General features: G+C 40.6%; 1 protein-coding gene across 2 annotated transcripts; it reads right to left on the bottom strand.

Annotated features, from left to right (window-relative positions):
- On the bottom strand, positions 1-27834 carry cfap161 (cilia and flagella associated protein 161). Of its 2 annotated transcripts, XM_052040567.1 has the most exons (7): positions 27693-27834; positions 17592-17681; positions 8685-8923; positions 7011-7092; positions 6679-6837; positions 3980-4053; positions 1-497 (listed from the first exon to the last, which is right to left on the bottom strand). In XM_052040567.1, exons 1-7 carry the CDS (start codon positions 27807-27809, stop codon positions 287-289), a joined length of 972 nt encoding a protein of 323 aa, XP_051896527.1. In that variant the 5' UTR covers positions 27810-27834; the 3' UTR covers positions 1-286. The 2 variants fall into 2 exon arrangements, with proteins under 2 accessions (XP_051896527.1, XP_051896528.1); XM_052040568.1 differs by lacking the exon at positions 6679-6837.
- Between the last annotated feature and the right edge of the window lie 128 nt (positions 27835-27962).

The following is a 27962-nucleotide window of genomic DNA, read 5'->3' on the forward strand; positions in this document are numbered from 1 at the left end:
TGCATTCAGTTGGTTTCGCTAAAGAACATATTTGTCATCATTTTACCTTTGCTTCTCATTCCTTGTTGGATTTTGATTACAGGGAACATTATGACATTTTGCACAAATTGTAGAAGCTTGAAGCTTCCCAGAACACTTTCTGATTGATTATATTCAATACTCTATGAAAATGAAGCTCATGTAAGGAATCATCCAGTTGATTAAAGATAAATTCAGGTTGGGGAAGGAGAACTGATGTGTTTCTATTCAAATAAATCATGGTGGATCAGAAGGTATGAAGTGAGCTTCATTTTTGTGTGAAGCAGTCAGATGACTCCTGGCTGTGCTTTTTCTTTGGTTCTGGGTCTTCACAAACAGGTGGAGGCATATGAAACATAATTCCATGAGGGACACTGGGATCCCCTGTGACCATTATCCAATGGTTCACGTCCTCTTCAGCCCGATGGGTATCGAGGAAGGTGTGAGTAGTAATTTCATGCTCTCTTCCAAACATCGTCCTGCAAGAAGTACAAAATATTGTTTGGGCAATTTAGATTTGATTATTTAATCTTTTATTATTTGAACTTAAGAGTATTGATGGAAATAAAGCTTTTCTTCCAAAACTGGTCTCACATGCTTCACCATTCATTGAAATAGATGGATAATATTAGGCAGTTATGACAAATTTTGTGGTAGTTTCTGATGTATCCATGCTGATGTTCAATGTTCAAGTGGAAAACCTACCTGGACATCACATGTAGCACACTTCAAACTGTCAAAGTAATAGTTAGAAAATAAGTTTAATACCCTGGATCAGAAATCAATAATGGAGTTAAAAGGGTGGATGGCATTGACTAGATTTAGTTTGCCTTGAATATAAGAGCGTAAAGGATGATCTAATTGAGTTAGTCAGTTTCTGCTCAGTGCTTCCTTATAAGAGGAATTTGGGAGTATTTAATGTAACCGGTGCAACAGATGGTGGAATTTCATGCACAATTTATAATCAGTGCAATTCAGCCTTCTGCACTGAACTAGAAGTTGGTTGTGCTCATAAAAATAGGCTCAGGTGAATAAATCCCCATTTGGTACTTTCACTAATTGTATTTCTTTCTTTAGGGGAAGAGTACCTTTTTTTTAATTTTGTTTTGGGAGGGGGCGGAATTGGAAGTCACAAACAACCTTCCACCATCACTTTTTGCTTCCTACCATCAAGCCAATTGTGTGTCCACAGTTTAGGGTGATGAATGAGATGTAAGTCTAGCAGGCTGTTTTATCTTGGTTGGTGCTGAGCTTCTTGAATGTTGTTGGAGGTGCACTCAGCATAGCAAGTGGGGAAGACTATTTCATGCTTGGGCTATCAGGAACTGAATCAGTAGACAGCCAAACAGTATTCAGCCTCTGACTTGTTCTTGTAGGCACAGCACTAAAATGACAGATCCAGTTGCGTTTCTGCTTAATGGTAAACCCTGAGAATGTTGATGGTGATGTAATACCATTAAATATTAAGATTAGGTGATTAGACCCTCTTCTGGAGATGGTCACTGCCTGGCACTTTAGTGTAGTGAATGTTACTTGCCACTTTTCAATCCATATGCCCGAATGTTGCCTAGGTCTGACTGCATCTATCTTATTCTTGACTTGCTGAGAAGTTGTGAATGGATTGAAGGTTGTGCAATCATCAGCAAACATCTGACCTAATGCTGGAACAACTGAAAGTGGCTGGACCTTGGACACTATCCTGAGGATCTCTTGTAGTGGTGCCTTGGGCTGGAATGATTGACTTCCAACACCCACGACTATTTTCCTTTGTGTGAAGTATGACCTTTTCCATTGGAGTATTTTCCCTTTCATGCCCATTGACTTCCATTATACTGACTTCCTGATGTCTCACTCAGTCAAATACTATCTTGACGTCAAGGACAGTCACTCTCATATCACCTCTGGAATTCAACCTTCTGGTCAACATTTGGAAAGAGATGATCAGGTCTTGACCCAAGTAGATCTAACAAGTCTCAAAAGAGGCATCAGTGAGCAAGTTATTCGTGAGCAAATGTCACTTGAGAGCAAACCTTCTATCACTTTGCATATGATAGATTAACCGTGGAGGTAACTTGGATTTGTCCTGCTTTTTGTGATCCTAGGCAATATTCCACATTATTGGATAGATGTTTGTGTTCTAATTGCACTAGAACAGCATAATTAGAGGTAGGGCAGTTTTATAATTGCAGATACTATAGTGCTACAGCTGGAATGTTGTTTGCTCCCACAGCCTTTGCTTTATCTGGTACTCTCAGTCATTTCTTGAAATCATGTAAAGTAAACTGAATTGATCAAAGACAAGCTTCTGTGACTGCAGGTATCTCTGAAGAAAACTGAGATGGATCATTTGCTGACCATTGGATGCCAATTGAATGCTAGTGACAATTGGCTTGTCACTAGTACTCACATGTTGGGCCCACCATTGTTGAGGATGGGGATATTCTTCATAGAGAATATTCTAATATTAATAGAGTATTAATATTCTATATTAATTGTCCATCACTGTTCAAAACTAGATTTGACAAGATTCCAGAGTTTCACTCTGATCTGTTGACTGTGGGATCTCTTAGCTCTGTCTATTGCATCGTATTTTTACTGTGTTGCAGCTTCATCAGATTAGCACCTCATTTTTAGGTATGCCTGATGCTATTCCTGGCACACCCATTTGCACTCCGCATTGAACCAGGTGCATCCCCTGGTTTGAAGGCAACGACTGAGTGAGGAATAAGCAGAGCAATGACACCACAACTGGTGGTGTACTTTAATGCTGCTGTTTATCTCTCTTGATGATCCTTTCACCCATTCTGGCAGCATCACTTAAACTTATCCAGCATTACTCTTGGGGGGTGGGCAACGAAGAACCCATCCCAGAGAACATTCTGTGTCTTTGCTATTTTCAGGTGTTGTTCAACGTGGAGAAACACTAATTCATAAAATAGTAGATGGTAATCAGGAGGAGGTTTCCTTGCACGCATTTGCCTTGATGACTTGAAACTTCTGGAGTGAATGCTGAGGACTCCCAGGGCCACTCCTCCCACCTATAGACCATAGTACCCCCACCTCTGGTGGGTGTGATCTGCCACTGGGACAGGATGTACCAGGGATCGTAATAGAAATGTCAGGCAAATTGTCTGTAAGAAATGATTCTGTGAGTACAATTATGTCAGGAACTGGATGGGAATAATTTTGCCATGAATAAGTTTGGTTCCTGGGTTGATGCTGGGCAGTCTGTCCTGTTTTGTCCTATTTCTGTTTTGACACATTGGTTATGATGCAACCAGGCCTTCAGAGAACCATCCATGACTCTGTAGGTCTGCTTCAGGCTGGCAGATAGTAGGAAAAGTATTAGTTAATCTGATTAATGTTTACAACAACCCAGCTATTTACTGCTGTGGTCACTATTACTAAGGTCTTTTTTTTTAATTTCAGACTGCTGACTGAACAGTAGCTGTGTCTGTCCACAGCAGCCATGGTGGAATCTGAATTTACGTTGCCGGATTGTTAATTCAGGCCTCTGAATCACTCATCTACTAACTTAACCACTGCACCACCACCACTCCAACTGTTTTAGTTTACCATGAAACTAATTAATACATTAATACAAGTACAAAGTAGGTTATACACACTTTTTAAGTAAACTCAGTAATTTAAAATCAGGTGGTTGATTGAAATCCGTATTTTTTTAAATTGTTATTTTGAGTAAAAGATTTACCTGATTTAATTAAACTTCAAGTTACAAGCTTTAAAAATATTTAAAATCATACTTATCTTTTAAAACTACTCAATTACACTGATTTGTAGCAGATATTATGTTTGATAATATGCAATGAAATGGCACACCAGGCTTGAGGGATAAATGTTGCCCATTTCCTTCTAATACTATCAGTTAATATAAATATATTCATAATATGAAACTCTGAAAACTATTATTCATTTTCTGTACTTTATTAGCAATACTTACCAGAAGGAGTGCTTCTGAAGAACTGCTAAAGCCTGATTTGTACGAACATGGTTGACAAGAACTTTTACATTTGCCTAGAAAATCAGAAGTAATAAAATCATCACAAAGCAAACAATGCACTGTGATTTACTTCTAGAGGGATAGGATTAATAAGCAGAGAAATTACATACAATTTATAGAGAACTTGGAAAAGCCACCTATGGAGAGCTGTGCATAGTTCTGATCTCTATTTCATAAAAGTGATATAAAAGCATTGTAAAAGATCCAAAGAAGAATTACAAAGAGAATTTCCCAACTAAGGAGCTTTTCCTATTGGAAAACACTGAAGGCTCAATTCTCGAGAAAAGATTGAAGAGTGACCAAATGGAAGTCTTTAAGACCATTAAATAGTTTGATAGGTAGGAAGGACTGAAGATGTTTCCATCAAGGGGAAGAGGTTGTGGTGGTTTTATGGGGGGTTGGAGGTGTTGAGAAAAAAATTAAATAATTGTAACAAAATTAAATATTACTTATAAAAATTAAAGCCTGGTAAATTTGGTTAAAAAGTTTTAATCTTATATACAGTGAATTAATGCCAAATAAACAGAAAACATTTCTATATGTACCTTTCAAATGAGCAAGGCCACACTAGAGAGATCTGCTCTGACTGGCATAAAACAGAGCAATTCAGTGGTGCATCCAGGAGAAGAATGTGAGTTCAAATGTTTGTACGTCAGACTCCCAGTGTGTTCCTGCTTTCAAAAGCATGCAGGATATAACCAGCAGAGTTCCTTGTGGATCAAAGCTTGCATCTCAGCTATTAACAACCTACATCAATCACTTAGATGAAGTGACTGAATCTAGGTTTGTTCTTGAGAAAGGGTTGTGAAGAGGACAGAGAGAGACTGCAAAGGGACAAAGACCAGTTAAGCAATTGGGCAAGGTGATGGCAAATGGAGTATAATGTGAGGAAGAATGAAATTTGCCACCTTCGTAGGAAGAATGGAAAAGCAGGATAGCTTTGAGGGTGAGAGTCTAGTAAATAATGGCTGTGCAGAAGAATTTGGTTGGCCTTGTACAATTGGCATGTTAGTTGATCATAAGGATATTGGAATATAAGAATAAGTTATGCTGGAATAATAAAGGACTCTCGTCAGACCACTGTGTATGGCTTTGTCGAAGCAAGGACACATGCATCTTAAAGGAAGTGAAGACTCAGTAGATTGATTCCTGGCATGGTTGTCAATAGGCAGAATATTGGCCCTACATTTTTTGGAATTCAGAAGAACAAAATATAAGTTCATTGAAACACAAAATTCTTACTAGGTCTGAGCAGGAAGATGCTGGTTCCCCTTGTTGGTTCCACAGCTAGTCACAGTCTCTGGATAAGGGGATGTTTAGGAGTGAGATTAAAAATTTCCTCATTCAGAGTGCAGAAAAGCTTTGTGATTATATCCTCAGAGGACTGTATAGACTCAGTTGGTGAGTGTATTCGTGATTGAGATCAATAACGTTTTGGGCACGGAAGTGTCAATGCATGAAAAAGTGAAGCTGTGGTCTTTCTGAAAAATGTAGAAGGCTTGTGGAGTCTTATGACTGACTCTGCCTTCTAGTTATTATGCTCTTATTAGATCTGGATTGCTTGGAAATAGATTCAGCATTGATACAATTGCAGATTGTGCTAAATTTATCAATGTTTTCCACTGAAACCAAGGAAAATTACTTAACTGGAAAATCACTTAACTGACATGAATTTAAACTACACATAAAATCACAAAGTCAATGAAAACTTACATTTTGTTTCCCAAGAACCATGTGAGCACTTGATGGCATCCTAAGGTGTACTTAATGGTTTGCAAACTACTAGACCCTAAAACATTAATTTTATATTTTATAATGCAATTCTCATGGACATTGGAATGCATTTTGGAGGTTGAGCAATCCTTAAACGATTAATTAAAAAATGTTTTTTGGCATCCTGGGAAGATGCCTGTAAGAATTCCTTAATATTTGGCCAGCTTGATAACAGCAGAGATTCGTAATGCTAGGAATCCATTGAACTGATATATGAAAGCAGCAGACGGTGGAAAAAAGGAGAAATCACCAGATTATTGCAAGTCCAACAACAGGCTCCATTACTTTGTCAATGACCACAATAGCACTGAATGCCTCGCACTAGATCCATATAATGTTCAGCATATAACTATGAGGTAGATCAAATATCAGCTCTATGATGATTACATTTTATATTTCTTATAACGTAGGAGGAGGACATTCAGTCCATCAAGTCTATGCTACCTCTCAGAGCAATCCCATCAATCTCATTTCCCCAATTATTTTCCTTGTAGCCTACTCTGTCTCATGTATCCATCAACTCTCACTGATTCTCCTAACCCTCAGTTACATCGGAGGTAATTTACAATAGCCAATTAACCTATCAACCAGCAGATCTTTAAGATGTAGGAAGAAACCAGAGCACAGAGAGGAAACCCAAACCATCACAGGAAGAATGTGCAAACAGAATTGAACCCGGTTTGCTGGAACTGTGAGACAGCACAATTTAGTAGACTAACTTATAGAATGACTAACTTGAGAATTTTGTATAAATCTGATCCAAAGTTTAAATTGTGAACGTTTTTACTCTTGATAATATTAAAGGGGGTTATAAAGTTAAGTTTAAAGAACAATTCTCAATCCAACACAATTTTAAAATTTCCTACTTGCACTGGGTACCCATCGTACTCAAGGCGCATCTGTGGGTCCAAGTACAGGACCTGCCAACAACTCAGGAAGGAGAACTGATCTACCAGGTTCACGAGTTGCATCCGTGACTTTTTGGCAAATTTCAGAAATAATTTCATATCACTTGTCAGATATAGCTGTAAAAGGAAAACCATTTGTAGCTTAGTGCAATGATCATGAGGACACATAGTAAAGCAAACAGTTACGTTTGTTTCCTTTACCTTTTCTTCAAAGTTTATTCTTGTAATAAAGCAATTAGAATGTCATACTTTTGGAGGCATCAGAAAACTACAATCTGGTGTTAAAGTACCTGTCCAGCGATCCCGTCCATTGTTTTGAGGGCAAAGCTCTGTCCATATCGAAGAGGATCACCATTGCAACTACCATCAACGCTGATTGGAAAAAATAGTTAGTGAGTGTGTGAAACACAAACAATGCACAAAGTTATTATGAAGCCAAAAAACAATGTAATATTGCAAAGCATTTTATCACTTAGCTTAGGGTTTTAAGTTAAACTATTAGAAACTATATTATTATCCAAATGAGAACATTTCTACTTTTTGAAACAGCACAAACATATTTTCATTTTAAAAAGATTACAATGCAAATCACTTACAGTGATCCAAAAAGTAGTTTAATTTATCTGGTTTGCAAACTGACTGTTGGAACCATGTCAATGTCCAAAAGATCCCACTTTGATTTGCAAGACTAAGGAGAAAGGGCTGGGTGTGAAACTAGTGAGCTGTCCTGATAGAGATGGCACGGATACAATGGGCAAAACTATGTCCTTCTGTGCCGTGACCTTTCTACACTCATCCAGCCAATGTTCTCTTGCGGAATTGCCTCTGATAAGATGACATTAGTGCTACTAAATTTTATTCTTGCAAAGTCTGACACTCCTTTGCAAAATGAAGCATCAGCTGTATCCTGAAGTTTGAAAATCTAGCAGAACATTTGTAGTGTACTAAAGAATAATTATTTTAGAACATACGTCAGCTGAAGTCAACTTAAATTAAAGAAAAATGTCCCAATTAACAAAATGTGAATTATTTTTGAAGTAATTAATTTGGGTAGAACTGGGTTGCCATGCTTTAAGATTATTCATTGTGTCTAAAATCTTCATTTCAGAAATAATGTTGTATTCTTATTTAGATGTTTCCCCCTGTCCAAGGAAAGCTAGGTAAACCTCTGTTTTTAGAGCTCCTTTTGGTCTTCTTGGGTGGCATACTTGCTGATTGTTTTTCCCAAGCAAGAAAATATCTGGCTGCAACTTGGCTTTCTTTTTCACCGGGTTGTCATGGTAAAAATTAGAGCCTCACCCATAGCCCACAACTCCCCTCCATTCATTTGACTGATTACAGGTGATGACGTGCTGTGTTACTACATCAATATGTGTTTATCCTTTCCATGGTTACAAAACCAGTTTTCATTCTTAAATTGCATCTTTTACAAATGGAAATGTGCACATTATTCTATAATTTTAATAAAATTATGCAGATAACTTTTGTATTCTTATTGTAAATCTGTGATGCAATTGTATCACCAGAGGTTTATATACTACTCTTCTAGATTCTGTATTGTTTTTGTTCAAAAAGATCCAATTGAATTATATATGGAAAAAATATATAATTTTGACATAGTAAATGTGATTATATTTGCATTATTTTCATTTATAATTAATTTAAATTCAGTAACTTTGAATTAAATGCAGACAATAGTAACAATAGTAGTTCAGACGAAGGATCTTCGACTTGAAACAGTAACTCTGTTTCTTTTCCCACAGATGCAGCCTAATCTGCTGAGTATTTCCAACATTTTCTGATTTTTATTTTAGATTCCTAGCTATTTTTTTTATTTTTAATATAATTATTAGTGTACAGAAAATTTCATATAAAAATTGGCTGCTTGGAAAACAGTCACTTTTGTCATACCTGCCATTGATTCAGAAGGAACGCTATTAACACAAACTCAAGGTTACTCTTACCTTGTAATAACAAAAGTATTTCTGATACAGGGTATTATGACCCTGCTACCACACACTTCACATGGTGAATCAACTTGTTTACTTGTCATAAATCTGCTTTGATCAACATTCATAGTCAATGCCATGGGGGCTCGAGGAAAATGGAGGGTGCTGGAATGACTTTGTTCAGTGCCAGGATTAATAAGTAACACTGGGTCACCAAAATGAATATATCCGTCAGAACTTTTGGCAAGCTCAGTCTAAATAAATTAGAAAAAGAACTTTTTGTTAATGCAAACAGTGTTGTCGAATGTGATACAAAGCTAAAATAATAACTGCCTGGAATTTATTAGAAGAAATATAGGAACACAGAAAATAGGAGCAGGAGCAGGACACAGCCCCTTGGGCCTGCTCCATCCTTCAACACAATCATGACTAATCAGCCACTTAATGACTACTGCCCGGTGGCTCTGACATCCACCATCATGAAGTACTTCGAGAGGCTGGTCATGGCACGCATTAACTCCAGTCTCCCAGAAAATCCTGACCCATTGAAATTCACCTACTGCTGAAACAGATCTATGGCGAACGTCACCTCCCTGGCCCTATACTCATCTCTGGAGCATCTGGACAACAAAGACACTATGTTAGACCATTGTTTATTGACTACAGCTCTGCCTTCAATACTATAATTCCAAGCAAATTCATCACCAAATTTACAGCCCTGGGACTCAACACCTTCCTTTGCAACTGGATCCTTGACTTCCTGACCAACAGACCGCAATCAGTAAGGATAGGCAGCAACACCTCCGGCACGATTATTCTCAACACTGGTGCCACAAGACTGTGTCCTCAGCCCCCTACTCTACTCCCTATACACTCATGACTGCGTGGCCAGATTATGCTCTAACACCATCTACAAGTTTGCAGATGATACCATAGTGGGCCATATCTCAAATAACGATGAGTCAGAGTTCAGGGAGAAGATAGAGAGCTTAGTAACATGGTGTCATGACAACAACCTTTCCCTCAATGTCAGCAAAACAAAAGAGCTAATCACTGACTTCAGGAAGGGGGGCAGTGTACATGTTCCTGTCTACATCAAGGTGCTGAGGTTGAGAGGGTTGAGAGCTTCAAGTTCGTCCTGGTCCAACCACGTAAATGCCACAGCCAAGAAAGCTCACCAGCACTGCTACTTTCTCAGGAGGTTAAAGAAAATTGGCATGTCCCCTTAGAAACTCACCAATTTTTAACCGATGCACTATAGAGAGCATCCTAACTGGATGCATCATGGCGTGATATAGCAACTGCTCTGCCCGTGACCACAAGAAACTGCAGAGAGCTGAGGACACAGCTCAGCACATCACGGAAACCAGCCCCCCTCCATGGACTCTTATCTTTACTTCTCTATCTCTTTACCTGAACCTGAGGGGGGCCAGTATCCTTGCAGCCAGGTTTGCTAGGGTGGTTCAGGAGGGTTTAAATTAGTTTGCGAGGGGGATAGGAACCGGAGGAATAGGTCAGAGGAAGAAGGGGATGGGGAAAGGTCAGATCTAACAGGTAGAGAGGCTTTGAGGAAGGAGAATCAGAGTACAGGCTATAAAAGTAGTAAGGCGGATGGGCTAAAGTACATTTACTTAAATGCAAGAAGCATCAGGAATAAGGGAGATGAACTGAGGGCTTGGATAAGTACATGGGACTACGATATTGTGGCTATCACAGAGATATGGTTGACATCAGGACAGGAATGGGTATTGAATATTCCTGGTTTTCAGTGTTTTAAAAGGGATAGGGAGGGGGCAGAAGAGGAGGAGAGGTGGCAATACTGGTCAGGGACAATATTACAGCTGCAGAAAGGGTGGATTATGTAGAAGGATCCTCTCTAGAGTCAATATGGGTGGAAGTTAGGAAGAAGAAAGGAGCAGTTACTCTACTGGGAGTATTCTATAGGCCCCCCAGTAGCAACAGAGATACTGAGGAGCAGATTGGGAGGCAGACATTGGAAAGATGCAAAAATAGCAGCGTTATTATAGTGGGAGACTTCAACTTCCCAAATATTGATTGGAACCTGCTTAGTGCCAAAGGTTTAGATGGGGCGGAGTTTGTTAAGTGTGTCCAGGATGGATTCCTGTCACAGTATGTTGACAGGCTGACTAGAGGGAATGCCATATTAGATCTAGTTTTAGGTAATGAACTGGGTCAGGTGACAGATCTATCAGTGGGTCAGCATTTGGGGGACAGCGACCACTGCTCCATAACCTTTAGAATTGTCATGGACAGGGATGGGAGCAAAGAGGACGGGAAGATATTTAATTGGGGAAAGGCGAATTATGAGGCTATAAGGTGAGAACTTGAGAGTGTAAATTGGGATGACATTTTTGAAGGGAAATGTACTATAGAGATATAGTCGATGTTCCAGGATCTCTTGCAGGATGTTAGGGATAAATTTGTCCTGGTGAGGCAGAGAAGGAATGGCAGGGTGAAGGAACCCATGGGTGACGAGAGAGGTGGAAAAACTAGTTAGGAAGAAGAAGGCAGCATGCATAAGGTGTAAGCAGCAAGGATCAGACAGGGCTCATGAGGAATACAGAGTAGCAAGGAGGGAACTTAAGAAGGGGCTGAGGAGAGCGAGAAGGGGATATGAAAAGGCTTTGGCGAGTAGGATTAAGGAGAATCCCAAGGCTTTTTACTCGTACGTGAAGAGCAGAAGGATGGCTAGAGTAAAGGTAGGTCCGATTAAAGACAAAGGTGGGAAGCCGTGCCTGGAAGCTGTGGAAGTGGGTGAAGTTCTCAATGAATACTTGTCTTCAGTATTCACCAAGGAGAGGGGTCCTGATGACACTGAGGACAGTAAGGGTAATGTTCTAGACTATGTAGATATCAAGAGAGAGGATGTGTTGGAGCTGTTAGAAAATATTAGGACAGATAAGTCCCAGGGGCCTGACGGAATATTCTCCAGGCTGCTTCGTGAGGCTAGGGTAGGAGATTGCTGAACCGTTGGCTAGGATCTTTGAGTCCTCGTTGTCCACGGGGATGGTACCAGAGGATTGTAGGGTGGGTAAGCTGTTAGAAAGGATTCTAAGAGATAGGATCTATGATCATTTACAGAATCATGGACTGATTAGGGACAGCCAGCATGGATTTGTGAAGGGAAGATCTTGCCTCACAAGCCTGATAGGGTTCTTTGAGGTGACCGGGAAGATTGATGAGGGTAGTGCAGTGGATGTGGTCTACATGGATTTTAGTGAGGCATTTGACAAGGTTCCAAATGGTAGGCTTCTTCAGAAGGTCAGAGGCCAAGGGATCCAGGGAGGCTTGGCCATGTGGATTCAGAATTGGCTTGCCTGTAGAAAGCAGAGGGTTGTGGTGGAGGGAGTGCATTCGGATTGGAGGGCTGTGACTAGTGGTGTCCCACAGGGATCGGTTCTGGGACCTCTATTTTTTGTAATATTTATTAATGACTTAGGTGAGGGGGTGGAAGGGTGGGTTAGCAAGTTTGCAGATGACACAAAGATCGGTGGTGTTGTGGATAGTGTGGAGGGCTGTCAAAGCCTACAGAAGGATATTGATAGGATGCAGAGCTGGGTTGACAAGTGGCAGATGGAGTTCAATCCGGAGAAGTGTGAAATGGTACACTTTGGAAGGATAAACTCCGAGGCAGAATACAAGGTAAATGGCAGGACTCTGGGCAGTGTAGAGGAGCAGAGGGATCTGGAGGTTCATATCCCCAGATCACTGAAAGTTGCCACACAGGTGGATAGGGTAGTTAAGAAAGCTTATGGGGTATGAGCTTTCATAAGTCGTGGGATCGAGTTTAAGAGCTGCGAAGTAATGATGCAGCTTTACAAAACTCTGGTTAGACCACACTTAGGGTACTGTGTACAGTTCTGGTCGCCTCATTATAGGAAGGATGTGGAGGCGCTGGAGAGGGTGCAGAGGAGGTTTACCAGGATGCTGCCTGGATTAGAGAGTATGGATTATGAGGAAAGACTAAAGGAGCTAGGGCTTTACTCATTGGAGAGAAGGAGGATGAGGGAGACATGATAGAAGTATACAAAATATTAAGAGGATTAGATAGAGTGGACAGCCAGCGCCTCTTTCCCAGGGCACCAATGCTTTAGAATTGTCATGGATAGGGATAGGAACAAAGAAGACGGGAAGATATTTAATTAGGGAAAGGCAAATTATGAGGCTATAAGGTGAGAACTTGAGAGTGTGAATTGGGATGACATTTTTGAAGGGAAATGTACTATAGAGATATAGTCGATGTTCAGGGATCTCTTGCAGGATGTTAGGGATAAATTTGTCCCGGTGAGGCAGAGAGGAGGGGAAGTTCAAGGGAGACGTCAGAGGGAGGTTTTTCACCCAGAGAGTGGTTGGTGCATGGAATGCGCTGCCTGGGGTGGTGGTGGAGGCTGATATGTTGGTCAAGTTCAAGAGATTGTTAGATAAGCATATGGAGGAATTTAAGATAGAGGGATACGTGGGAGGAAGGGGTTGGTTAGTCTTAGGAGTGGTTTGGAGGTAGGCACAAAATGGTGGGCCGAAGGGCCTGTATTGTGCTGTATTGTTCTATGGTTCTATGGTTCTCGCTGCCTCGGTAAAGCAGCCAGCATAATCAAAGACCCCACCCACCCCGGACATCCTCTCTTCTTCCCTCTCCCATTGGGCAGAAGATACAAAAGCCTGAATGCACGTACCACCAGGCTCAAGGACAGCTTCTATCCCACTATTATAAGACTATTGAACGGGTCCCTAGTACAAAAAGATGGAGTCTTGACCTCAATTTACCTCATTATGACCTTGTACTTTATTGTTTGCCTGTGCTGCACTTTCTCTGTAGCTGTGACACTTTATTCTGCATTCTGTATTGCTTTACCTTGTACTACCTCAATGCACTGGGTAATGAATTGATCTGTATGAACGGTATGCAAGACAAGTTTTTCACTGTACCTCCAATTCCAACTCAGTACCCTCTGCCCACTTTCTCCCTATATTCCTTAATCCCATTGGTATTAAGCATGATATCTATCTTCTTCTTGAATATACTTAATGACTTGGCTTACACTGCCTTATGTGATAGAGAATTCCATAGGTTCACCTCTGCCTGGTTGAGTAAAGTTCTCCTGATCTCTGTTCTAAATGCCTTAGCTGTGTGTGTCTGTGACCCCTGATTCTGCCTCTCCATCCACTGGATACATCTTCCTTGGATATAGTCTGTCTGGAATTTTATAGGTTTCCATGATATTCCTTCTTATTCTTCCAAACTTGGTTTAACCGACCCAATCCCTCCTTGTACATCAGTCCTGCCATCTGATAAACCTTTGTTGCACTCCCTCCATGGCAGCAACATCTTCCTCAAATAAGGAGACCAGAACTGTAGGAAGTTCTCACCAAGGTTTTGTACAGCTGCAGCAAGACATTCTTGTTCCTGTTCTCAAATCCTATTGCAATGAAGGCCAACATACCAGTTACCTTGCTAGTTGCAGGCTGCACCAAAACACTTGCTTTCAGGGTCTGGTATAGAAGATACCCAGGTCTCATGCAGCATCCTTTTTTCCAATCTATCATCATTCACAAAATAATGTCTTTCTGTCCATTTGTCCATGTTAATCTACATAGGCCATGCATTTTACCCACTCATCACACTTGTCTAAACCACGCTGGAATTTAATGTCACATTATGTCATGAATTATGAACAAGAAGTCCAGGCTGTTTTGTTTTACTTTTATCACATGATGAACTTGATGGGATTATGTATTCATATTTTTGATCTTTTGATTCTTTAATTACAGAGGTAATGATGGAAACTGAAGGGCCAATAAATACTACAGTTATATTGGTGCATGATGACTGTGATCATGGCATTTACTCATTTAACTGTCAGTTAACAGTGAACCATTGGCACCTTAGCACCAATAAGAGATATTAAATTTAAGTTTGTACAACATGCAGCCCAGGGAATAGGTCTGACAAGCCTGCACTCATCTTTCTTGGACCTTCACTTCTGTGCTTTCTGGCTGCTCACCAGGTTATCTGCCCCACTAAAGATTTGCCAGCAGTTCCTGGGATGATCAGGATAACCTGCACTCCATAAGGGGAGTGGTCCTTAACATCATCAGGATAATATATGGGAACCAGGAAGAGCACTGTGGAAGACTAAAGAACAAAGCAGGGAATTGACTACCCCTGCTATCTTGTCCACCCCCTGGGGCCTACCCGCTACCTAGCCCTGGCCCAATTTGGCACCCAGTCCAATGCCAGGCCCAGTTCCAAGAACTAAGGATATGATATCCAGAGACCAGACACCAGGCCCACATCAGGCCAGGTCCCATCTGGGCTCAAGTACAGATCCAGGTTCATTTCTAGCTCTAGACCCATATATACTGTAAGATAAGATTTATTAGTCACATGTACATTGAAACACAGTGAAATGCACCTTTTTGCGTAGAGTGTTCTGGGGGCAGCCCATAAGTGTCGCCATGCTTCCGGCGCCAACATAGTATGCCCACAACTCCCAACCCGTACGTCTTTTGGAATGTGGGAGGAAACTGGAGCACCCGGAGGAAACCCACGTAGATAAGGGGAGAACGTACAAACTCCTTACAGACAGTGGCCGGAATTGAACCCAGGTCACTGGCACTACTATTGGGTCCAAGTCGGTCCCTGCATATCTCTAGGGTACAGTAATTCTGGACACAAGCCTGGAAGATGGAATCAAGTACCAGAGATGTGCAAGTAAACCATTATGGGGCAATGACTGGAGCAGTCAGGCAGTATCAGGGAGGCAGCTATGTAGAATTGAGAAAGCAGTGGAAAGACAGTGAGTGAATTATTGAGAAGGTAGTGAGTTGGGAGCAAGAAGTCGATGAGTAGTTTGGCATGAGTATCTTCCAACTTGACTAAGTATATCAGTATATGTCCGGCTAAAATAAAACGTGTTTTTCATGCATGGTACATGGAAGAGGTTTGGATTGTAAACCTGGCCCTCCCTGCATAAAAACTGCACACTGCTGGTTTAACTAATGATTATAATATGGAAAAAAATTCACACTGTAGCATTACATAATTAAAGGCTCTGACATGATGATTCTCACATATAGTCTGGGTTTGAGCATGGTGACAAGACTTGCCTGTTCCATTAATGCTTGGGTATTCCCTGTGGAATAATTAGGTCTTGAAGTCAATTGCAGCAACTGAATTTATGATTTATTTAGCTGATTCAATTCAGTTTCTGGGGTGGGAGGTGGTGAATGGCAGTATTGATTAAAGAGAATATTGCAATGCTGGTTAGAGAGGGTATGCTGAAAAGATTAAGGACAGAATCTTTCATTCTTGAGTTAACAAAAAAAAAGGTGCAATTACACCACTGCCACTATTCTAATCAGTAACCAACTAGTGGGAAGGACATTGAGGAGCAAATTTGCAGTGAAATTGCAGAGATGTGCAAAGCCTACTGAACTATGATTTTGGTGGACTTCATACCAAGGGCAAAGCAAAGGCAAATGGAATGTAATCCTTGTAAGTGTGAGGTGATGTACTTTGGCACGACTGATAAGTGCAGGACATGCACAATGAATAGTAAGGTCCTAGGGAGCATCGATGAATAGAGGGACCTTGGTGTACATGCCCTAGGATCTCTGAAAGTGACAGATAAGGTGACGAAGAAAGCTTACAGGATACCTGCCTTCATTAGCTGGGATACAGAATACAAGTCCAGGGAGGTTTGGTACACCTTCATAAAACATTGGTTAGGCCACAGTTGGAATACTGTCTACCATTCTGGTCACCACACCATAGGAAGGATGTGATTGCACTGGAGGGGGTGCAAAGGAGATTCAGCAGGATGTTTCCTAAGGTGAATTGTTTCAGTTATAAGGAGAGACTGGATAGCTTGGTTTGGTTTGCTTGGAGCAAGAGGCAGAGTGGGCACCTGGTGGAGGTATATAAAATTTTGAAGGGTATGGATAAAATAAATAGTAGGAGACTTTTCCCCATAGCAGAGATGTCTAAAACTGGAGGACACCTAATGTTATTTTCATTGTGCAGTATTGAAAGTTACTTACACCCTTCAGAGTAAGCTACTTGGTGCACTTTACTTTCTGCTGTGAACTTAACCATAGAACCATAGAACAATACAGCACAATATAGGCTCTTCGGCCCACCATGTTGTGCTGACCTTTAAACCACGCCTATGACTATCTAACCCCTTCCTCCCACATATCCCCCTATTTTAAATTCCTCCATAGGCTTATCTAACAATCCCTTGAACTTGACCAATGTACCTGCCTCCACCACTACCCCAGGCAGCGCATTCCATGCCCCAACCACTCTCTGGGTAAAAAACCTCCCTCTGATATCTCCCTTGAACTTCCCACCCATTACTTTAACGTCATGCCCTCTTGCATTGAGCATTGGTGCCCTGGGAAAGAGGCGCTGGCTGTCTACTCTATCTATTCCTCTTAATATTTTGTATACCTCTATCATGTCCTTCTCTCCAGTAAAGCCCTAGCTCCCATAGTCTCTCCTCATAGTCCATACTCTCCAAACCAGGCAGAGATGAAGCTCTGGTGAGGCAACACAAATTGTAACAGATGCATAATTCTCTCCAACATGAAAGGTGAAACATAGCAGGTTTTGAACACTGAGCATTGAATCTGGCCCTCCCACACTATAACACCATGAAATGGCAATAAATGACAATTGATATGTAATGACCCATTTTATCACATCCAAAGCAAATAGATTTAAACAACAACATTTTAGTGAATAACACAGATTTAAATCATACTGGGAGATACAAAGGAATATTATTTGCCTTATAATTGTTACAGATACTAAGTAATGATTCTAAACCTGCACTCAATTACTGATAAAAATAACTCAATTGAGATAAAAGGCGTTAATACTTGAAAGAGATTCCTCACCTTACTCAGCAGATCATCTTTAAAGGATCCAAGCTTCTGCATCAAAAGCTCACCACGTTCTCTCCTGTTAATAAAGTCTTTAATAACATCCTGCAAGATAGGAAAAAAAACCTTTTTAGGCCTATAAATAAAACTTCAAGTCACCAGAGACAATTTTTCACATCATGCCTGAGCTTCCACCCATTGATAGATGGTACAGCAATTATAACGCATGTCCATTTACAACTTCTTCCGACAAATTGGGGAAATCATGTTGTTAGCTTACCACTGCTGGGGATGGTGGGAGAGATTGAGGGGGTGGGGGGGGGGGGTGGTGTTTGGCGTGAGGCAGATATCTTTATGGCATGTTCTTTAACGGGTTTAGCAGCCAGTTAAAGGGCATTGTCATTCCTTAGGAAGATGGCAGAATGAGTTTCAATCTTGAAAATTTGAACAGCTGGAAAGATACCCCAGATTTTCCAATGCATTAGTGAAAGAGTATTGCTGGTTGTCTAAAGGAAGGCATAGAGACAGTCTGTACAAAACCAATCACTACAAAGAGCAATATAGATTTAATGACTTCACAAGGGTGGTCAAGGTAAGCCACCACTCAGACAGATCCTGTAATTACTGTATTACAGTATAATGTTAGTAGTTGTCTATTCCTTGTACACCATGCCAAAGTCAAAGTCAATTGGGAAATGACTCAACAGTTTCATTCAAGTCCTTACTTCTTTCTCTTTTGGCACTTCTGCCAGTGGCAACCTTTAAGAACACTCAAAAAAATGACTAACTTTGCTGTCAGAATGGCTTGTTTATTTTAATGTTCAATAATACTTGTTTTGAAGGGAGAAGTCACTTGCATTGCTTGTTGACATGGCAAGCATAACATCATGTGAGAGTACTTTTTAAAGACTTTCCAAAACCTGTAAAATTAGCCTCTGTCCCTCTAAATTACTGAAAACCCTGTGGGATGAAATTGGACTTTGGTGAGGATTCAAATCACATGGAATCATTTATGTTGCTATTACACAACAATCGGATAAAGTTTAGTGACTAACAAACAACTGATGCAATTACGTATAATACTTCCCCACCATGCCCAATTTTAACCCATAGCCCACAGGAAAAGAAGCAATTGATTATAAACTGTTAGGATTACAGAGAATTATTTTAAGAGGTCAATAATGTAAGAATACAAAAGGCAGGTTGTTGAAAGACATGATAGCTTCTGAAAAGACAACCAGGAATGCTTCGAACAGAACAATTACACTAAACATTCACAATCTTACTGAACTATGATGTTACTGATTAGCAGCCTCTTTAAATCTAATTAAGGGAATTGTAGGGCCTATTCGTGCCCAAAAAGGTTATATGTGTAATGAAAGCAGATGTTCTGAATAAACATTTTGTGGAGATCGCTACAACAGAGAGGGAAATAGAGGCAGTGTATTGAGGAGGGAGTACATGAAACATTTGATGAGATAAACAAAATGAGAGGATCATTAGGGGTCAATGACAAACCATTTTTTGAAAATCAGTGTGCCACTGGGCCCAGGTGAAATCTAGCCTAGGTTGTTATGAGAAATGAGGGAAGAAATAGGGAGGAATTTCCAGTTGACTCTAATTTCAGCCATAGCGTCCAAGGACCAGACAACTGCTTATGTTATACCATCATACAAATAATTACAGGCTAGTCACCATTAAATTGGTAATGGGAAAATTACTGGAAACATTTCTTCAGAACACTGTTAACCATCATTTAGAAAGGCACAGATTAATCAGGGTCAGTCAACATGAATTTAAGGGCGGGTTGAATATGACCAACTCAAACAATTATTTTTCTGAGGAGGAGCAATGATAAGCATACTTAATGCATATCGATAGATTTTAGCAATGCTTTTGAATAAGGTCCCACATGGCAGATGTCAGTAAAGTAAAAGTCCATAACATCCAAAGTAAAGGACAAGTTGAATTTGAAACTGGTTTGGTGATAAAAAAAAATAGAGGTAATGGTCAATGGAGACACAAGAGACTACAGATGCTGGAAATCTGGATCAACACACAAAAAGCTGGAGGAACTCAGCGTGTCAGGCAGCATCTATGGAGGGAAATGAACTTGACATTTTAGATCAAGACCCTTCATCAGGACTGGAAAGAAAGAGGGGAGATAGCCAGTATAGAAAGTTGGGGTGGGGGGGGGAAGGGATGGAGCAAGAGCTGGCAAGTGATATGTGGATCCAGGTGAGAGGGGTGGTCAATGAAAGTAATTGTGACAGAAATGCATTTCCAGTAGACATTGGGAAGGACACAGTACCAAGTCTTTTTTTTTGTGGTATATATATGAATGATTTAGACAAATGCAAAGGTTATGATAAAGAAGCTTGCAGAAAAAAAAGACAAAAAGACTGTGTGTTTGATAATGACAAAGAAAGCTAGAAATGACAGGAAGATATCACTGATAGATGGATGATAAATGGAATTTAACCCAGAGTAGTGTGAAGTAATGCATGTGGGAAAGCAAAAAAAAAGCCAAGGGAATTCACGATAAATTATACCAAGCCGTGAAGGGGAACAGAGCAATTCTGGTCAGAGCAACTCTGAACAGAGCAACTCACAATTCCCTAAAGGTAGGTAAGGTCGTAAAAAAGGTATATGGAATATTTTCCATTAATAACTAAATTATAGACAAAATGACAAAACAGCTATGTTGGAACTGTATAAAACATCAGTTTCACCATAGAACTCTACACATTACAGTAAGGTGTAATTATGCTGGAGAGAGATTTGCAGACAAGTTGGTGGCACTAGAGAAAAGATTAAATCGAGCTGTGTTCTTTGGAACATGAGAGGCAGTAGAAATACTTAATTGAGATATATGATATTTTGATGGACCTGGGCAGAGTGGATTGGAAAAACTTATTTCCTTTAACAGAGAGGTCAAAAACTGAGGACTATAAATTTAAGACACTTGGCAGAAGTATCATGGGGGTGGTTGAGGAGATTTTATTTTTACTCAATACCAGAAAATGTGGTTGAAGCAGAAAGCCTGGTTATATTTTAAAAGTATTTAGATGTGTACTTGATAGGCCATAACTTACAAATCTAGGGACCAAGGACTGTAAACCAGGATTAGGTTGGATAAAAATAGAAAATCCTGGAAATGTTGAGCAAGTCAGGCAGCATCAGTTAATGTTTTAGGTTAGTGACCTTTCACCAAAAATAGAGGTAGAGAGATTTTAATATGCAGAGAACAATAAAGTAAGTTTATGATAAGGTGGAAGGCTGGAGATTAAATGACAGAAAGAGGGTAGTAATAGAGCCAATGAAAAAAACAAAACGATAGTTATGAGGAGGTGTAAATGGGAGAAACTGAATCATTATCTAAAATTGCCAAAGAAAAACGTTATTAATCCTGGAAACCTGAGATAACAATGTTGATTAGTTGAACTCATTTTGAGTGTGGATGGCAATGCCCAGTCAGAGGATGAGGTACTTGACCTTGTTTGACATAGGTCTCCACTGAGATTAACTCTGTTGGTTATGATCATGGCTTGCATGCCATCATGAAACTAATAAAAGATGGAAACAAATTTCTATGGTCAGCAAAATTTGAGGAGGCTTCTCTAAAGTTCCTCCCAAATGATGCAGTCAATGTCTTTTGTGAGGTTGAAAAGGGCCATGTACAATGCTGCAGCTGCTCCATACGTATTTCTTAAGCTGTCACATGGTGAAAATCATGTCCGTTGAGCCTCAAGCTGAATCCACACTGCAATTTTGCCACTAGAAAGAGGTGGTTGCAGAGGACGCCAGCGATGGCTTTCTCTGTTGCAGACAACAGGGAGACCATCTGTAGTTACCACAGTTGGATTTGTCTTCTACCTAGAAGGTGGTCACAATGATGGTATCTGTGAGGTCCCCTGGTATATTCTGCTCTTCCCAGATGTGGATGATGAGAATGTGAATTTGAGACTGAAACTCTGGGAGAGATTTAAAAGTTCAACCAGAGTGCCTTTTCAAGGCCTGATCTTTAGTTAGGATGTGGGCTTTTTAATTTCTTGTTGGTCAGGAGTGGCAGCAAGACTGGACTGAAGAGGTTACTGTAGGATAGAATCAAGTGTACTTACTTCGAGGACAGAATTGCAGTTGAGGAGATCTTTGAAGTGTTCATTCTAAAAGTCATTGACCTCCTCTGTCCTTGATAAGTTCACCTCCATTCTTGGCATTCAGTGGAGTGGTCCCCTTGCTTTTTGGACATAATTATCCTTGACAGTGCTGAAGGACCCACGCACGCTATGGATATCAGCAAGTAGCTGGGCCTTCTGCATTCTTTCCACTCACCATGTGTTGTTTAGGTCATGAGCTTCCTGCCTTCATTTTGCTTGAGGAGTTGTCCAGCTTTCAACCCAAGAATATCTTGAATCTGCAGTGAACTAGCTTCTCAAACTCTCAGCAATTCTCATCAAATTTGTCCTGGTTCTTCTTGGTAAAGAAGCCAAGAATCTCTTCAAAGGTGACAATTATGGTGGACTTCAGAACAGCTCATTAGTTGTGGACTTTCTGCAACTCCTGATGGCTGGGAATTGACAGGTTGTCTGTGAGGCACTATCTGAAAAAGCTACTTTTGTGGGTCCCTGAGAGCTTTAACACCAATTTTCTTGCAGCAATGTTTCTGTTGACACTGATGTTTCGTGCACAGGTTAATAGGCATAACAGAGTGGGTTGGACAATGATCAATAATCTAACAGATACCAGTTCCTGGACAAAGGGTGTTGCCATGAGGCCTTGTGCTTGGCTTGCTGGCAAAACAGGGTGTTGCTTTTGACAAGACAATGTTCCAGGTACTTCGTCAGGAGAAGGATCCTGCTGAAGTTAACTTTCCTCCTCTTTTGTTGCTCATCACACCTTTCCATTGGGTTGCAATATTATTCACCCTGGTGTTGAAGTAGTCCAGGATCACTGGAATGCAGACCGGGATTTTTACAAGGTTGCTGCTGAATGCCTCTTTGGCCTAATCTGCAACTTCCGAGGTTTGGCCATATGTACTGATGAACAGAGTGGCCATATGAGAGTAAGCCAAAGGACTATAGCGGGTTCACACATTGACCTCACACATGGAAGGAGGCCTTAGCCTGAAAGGGGACCCAACCTTATCTGTGAAGTCCAAGGCTTCCATCTTTTTCCATGTAGATTTTTCTATATTAGTCTTCATGATCACTCCCATCATGTACTCCACACTGCTGATGTCCTTGGGTCCCTTCATTTGTAGCCCCAATCAACTATTGACCATCCCAACTGTTTCCCCCACTGACCTCACCAACTTCTTCTCTCCCCCAACCAGATCCTTTCTTTGACCAATCCCTTCCAAGCAACCAACTCCTCCCACCCCAATATCAAATACCAATAAGATAATATAAATATCAAATAAAAAATAACAAGTAAAAAAAAATCATTTGTCTACTATGATACTCGGAATCTTTATATAATGGCCTGATGTAAAAAATCAACCACTAGATGGGGTCTGTGTACTAATCTTCAGATTCTGGATTAACAGGGCTGCATATGAAGCAATACAAATAATTTATAGATGAAGAAAACTGAGGATATTAAACATTTCTATGCACAAGGAAACATATATGATGTGGTAATTTTTTTAATGGATAACAACAACCATTTAAAAATAGATAGGCTAAGCGTGAGCCTTTTTGACACAGTGGCAGTATTCTCTCCTTTTACAGTGAAAGATTCGAAGTTTGAAAGCAAATCAAAATAACTGTAACAAGCAAAAAGCAGAGTTCTGGCCTCTGTAAACTAAAGCGATGTCCAGTGGAAGATTTCCGCCCAAACAGAATGAAGGAGCAGCATCCTCTATAACATTTAGTTGGAGTCTCTGGTAGCAATTGTAGGTTAATTTAACAAATTATTCACTGGGAAAAGAAATAGTCTTTGTCACAGACCATGCTATACTAATTATGGAATAAAATGGAGTGTTTCATTTGCTATTGGCATGGAAAGGAAGACACTCTCGCAAAGATCTTCCAAAAGACTCACTGTCTGAGTGTTTGGCCTTGTTTCATTGGATTCTGCATGATGTCACAATTCTACATCAACTGTTGCAATCAGTAAAATATCACAAATATTCAACAGGAAGTTACACTCAGACATTGATTATGTACTTTACCCAAATTCAAAATATAAAGAAGTATATCTTGAACAGATGAGTACAGACTGAGGCTTTGCATTCTACTAAGTGCCCTCTTGTTTCTGTAATCAAATATACTATTACGGGAATTTGGTGAATTGAACATTTAGTAATGGGTGTGTCCCTTTTATAGATTGTGGCTGGCGCACAAACAACTGTTTCCCATTTAAACTCAAACAAATTCCATTAAGCAAAAGTGAAGAAATTAATTATTTATTGGTACTTCCAACAATGTGCTTTCTGCTAAGACTGAACTGAATTAAAAGAATCCCAAAACTCAAGATAGACAATGAAGGATAGTAATCACTTTGACAAAATGATAAAGTAAAGACACTTTTTTTTTGCATTAGTAAACAGAATGAATTACAGGGGGATTTTGTCTAAATACCCACCTTCTATCCCCACCTTCATGTCCACAAGTGCAAGGAGCTCATGCATTTCTTTGTCACTAAGATTGAGATCATCCACTGAGTCCCTACTACAATTGTCTCTTTCCTTGTACATTGCCAATTTTTTCCCATTTCCTCCCTGCTCTAGCGATGAACCTATCTTTTTCTAGTTCTCCTTCAACACACCCTCATGTCATCTCCACATTCAAGTTGTTCAGTAGAATTGCTGAAAAATGATTGAAGATGTTATTTCTTGCTCCCAATTCTACATGCCAACCAACTTTCACTTTAATTGTTCTCGTGTTGTCAGTATACCTCTCTTCTATACAGTTCTGGATGAGCCACAATAACCTGCTATAAGCATTGTCAGGGGCCCATGCAATGAACCATGGTCTTTTACCATTGATTCCCCTTCCACTTTAATGTCACTGTCTGAAAGGGAATTTATGGCGTTTTATTTAACTGAAGCCAGAAACAAGCACTGATAATGCTGTTGTGACTGGACAGATCTCATTTATGAGTTACAACATCTGCATATCCTCTTCTTCAATAAAGGCAGAATTCCCACCCTCAATTTCTATAGCTCCTTTTACTTATAAAAACCTTTTCAAAACCTACACCTTCGACCAAGATTTTGCTCTTTCTTCTTAAACTCTCCTTTCCTGGCTCAGTATTCCTCACTCTGTTCCTTTTAATGAAGAAGGGTAATGCAGCTCCTTAATGAAACATTGGAGCAAAAATATCCAATCAGGGCACAAGCATCTGTATTTATATGTGGTGACTATTGAAAATATTGTTAGCCTATATAATTGGTGATGCAATATTGGCAGTTAAAAAAGTCATGAGTTTAGAATTAGAACTGGGATAAGGGCAGGTGTTAGGTTCAGGGATTAACATTTTTGGTTTAGGAAATGAGATTTGGGGATTGGATCGCTGCTGGTATCTCAGCAAAGGAAAATGTAGTTCAGATTAGGGATGGGAATATAATTGATAAAATAGCAGCTACCAAAAAAGATAGCTGCACATAAAGCAAATAAATCAACTGGTCTATTTGGGAAGTATCCAGATTGCTGAGGGAATTAAAGAAGAAAATTGGAGATGTTGCCATAATCTTCCAAATGTCTATAGAGTCACGGTCAGTCCGAGGACTAGAAAATTGCAAAAATTGTTTAAAAACACATTTTTAAACAAGTGTATAGGAATACTTGTTTAAAAAAAAGTGTTTAGGAATAAACTCAGTAACTAAGGACTAGACAGTTTAATTCGGGGGTGGCAAAACTTCTAAAAACAATAATCAAACAGAATTCACAATGACTTGGACAAATGTGGATTGTTTAGAGAAAGCTAGAATGAATTCGTTAAAGGCAAATCAACTACAACAAACTTGATAGAATTGTTGATGAAGTGACAAAGAGAGTTAATGGAGGAAATGCAGTTGATATGGTCTTCCAAAAGGCTCTTTAAAATGTGCCAGATAATACAGACACAAGAGACCGCAGATGCTGGAATCTGGAGTAATAAACAAGAAGCTGGAGAAACTCAGCGGGTCAGGCAGCATCTGTCCAGATGAAGGGTCCAGTCCAGATGAAAGATCTTGACCTGAAATATCAACTGTCCATTTCCCTCCACAGATTCTGCCTGACCAACTGAGTTCCTGCAGCTTCTTGTTTGTTGTACTAGATAATAGGCTTGTGATCAAGACTGAATCCCATGGAGTAAAAGGGCCTGTACCAGCGAGGAACGAAAATTGTCTAAGTAACAGGAAACAGAGGAAAGCAGTGAAGAATTGTATGATGAAGTTCCCCAGGAGTTGGTACTTGGATCATGGCTTTTCTTCTTATATGACTTGGAAGTACAGAGCAAAATGTCTAACTCTGCAGTTGATACAAAACCTGGACTTGTAATGAACTATGAGGAGGATAGTAATAGTGATGTGTAACTTTCACAGGTATGTGGCAGATGAAATTTAATGCTAAAAATTGTGAAGTATTTTGGTAGGAAGAAGGAGAAGAGGCAATATAAACCAGAATGCACAGTTCTAAAATGGGTACAAAACCTGAAAGCATGTGTGCATTGTTCATTTAAAGTGGCAGTTCAGGTTGACAAAGTAGTTCGGGAAAGCACAGGGGATCCTGAGCTTTATAAATAGAACCATAGAGTACAAGAGCAAACAAGTCACGATGAACTATCATAAACACTGGTTCCACCACAGCTGGAGCATTGTGTCTAGTTCTGGTCACCACATCTTAGGAATGAGGTAAAGGCTTTAGAGACAGTACAGAAGAGATTTGCCAAAATGATTCCATGGATGAGAGACTTTAGATGTGAGCATAGAGAGGAAAAGCAGGGCTTCTTTGGAGCACAGCAAGCTGTGATAAGGTCTGATAGAGGTATTTAAAATCATTAAGGGCACAGCCAGAATAGAGAGAGCAAGAGCGAGAGAGAGAGAGCATGAGAGAGAGAGAGAGTCTTCCCATTGGAGAAAGGGTCAAGAAGGGTCAATGATGGTGACTGACATATGAACCAAAAGCTACATAAGGAGTAAAAAAATACAGGGCAAGTGGTTAAGGCCAGATTCAACTGTAGCATTCAAAGGGGAGCTGGAAAAGTCACTGAGAGGAAAGAATTTGCAGGGTTGTGGGGAGGAGGCCTAGAAGTAGGACTAGCTGCATTCCTGGTACAGAATCAGTGGGCTACTGGCCTCCTCTGTGCCGTAACAATACGGTAGTTCTGTGAACCTGATAGGGTTAGGTTGATAGGCTAAAGGTGACCAGAGAGATAAAATGTTAGGGATATGGTTAGATTACAGGATTAGGCAGATTGGGTCCAAATTAAGATAATAAGGTTACAGGGATAAACCCAAGGATAATAGGAGTTACTGGATAGGTGGATAGGTCTCAGAAGGTAGGGTTGACAGTAGGATGTGTTTGAAGGACTGAATCAGAGAGAGTTGGATACGAATCAGGGCATAAGGAAATAGGGTTGGCCAACAGAGACAGCAGGTTAGTTTCAGAGCAATTGGATCAGGTTTTTGTCATGGGTGATGGTATAGGGTCAAGGAAATAGGGTCAGCGTTGGTGAGATATGGTTAGAGAGCCAGGTCTATCTAGTATTTAGGATTTAGACCTGGTTGTAAGATAAGGATTGGAGAGATAGGGACGGCAAAATAGAGTTGGGATGAGGCAGTTAGGATTAGGGCATAGGGTCCGGCACGATTTAGGGTTATGAACCCAGAGTTGGTGCGAGAATCAGAGTGTAAATCAGAAAAAAATCAGATTGGGAAGAAGGGGCTCGAGGTGATAGGATCATTGGGACAGTTTTGGGGGAATAAGGTGACGGTGAAAGATCAGGGGGGAGGGATTGGGTGGGGAAAGTAAGGACAGGTAATGGGGATAGCGTTAGTGACAGGGAGATTGGGCCAGGACTGGGATATTTGGCTCAGAGGGATACTGTCAGTGAGTTCATGTTGGGGTCAGGTTCAGAGGTTTGGGGATCTGCTCGAAGCTTCATCATGAACCAGCGCTTCCTCACCTGATCCAAGGCGATGTCCTCGAACCAGTTGTGGAGCAGCACGGAGGGGTTGTACGTCCTTTCGCCCATTTCAGCCAAGCGCCGAGCAGCTGCGAGGAGGCCGCGTCCTGTCCCCATGGCAACCGGCGGGGCGGGCGCCCTTTGACCCGTGCTGGGGGCCGGCTTCCGCCGTTGCCAATGGCGACGGGCCTGGGCTCCATGGAGCCCTCACGTTAGCTGCCGTCGGTGGTGTTGTCCCCCCTTCGGCTGTTTGACCCGTGTTGAGGGGAA

The sequence above is a fragment of the Pristis pectinata genome, chromosome 28 (assembly GCF_009764475.1).
Source record: "Pristis pectinata isolate sPriPec2 chromosome 28, sPriPec2.1.pri, whole genome shotgun sequence".
NCBI lineage: Eukaryota > Metazoa > Chordata > Chondrichthyes > Rhinopristiformes > Pristidae > Pristis > Pristis pectinata.

Bases quoted from the DNA above. Each gene is read 5' to 3' on its own strand.
- cfap161 (XM_052040567.1), bottom strand. From the start codon at position 27,809: ATGGGGACAGGACGCGGCCTCCTCGCAGCTGCTCGGCGCTTGGCTGAA. The intron at 17,682-27,692 runs GTGAGGAAGCGC...CCTATCTTGCAG, and splicing joins AGGACATCGCCTTGGATCAG to GATGTTATTAAAGACTTTAT. The intron at 8,924-17,591 runs GTGAGGAATCTC...TAATTTATTTAG, and splicing joins AAGATGATCTGCTGAGTAAG to ACTGAGCTTGCCAAAAGTTC.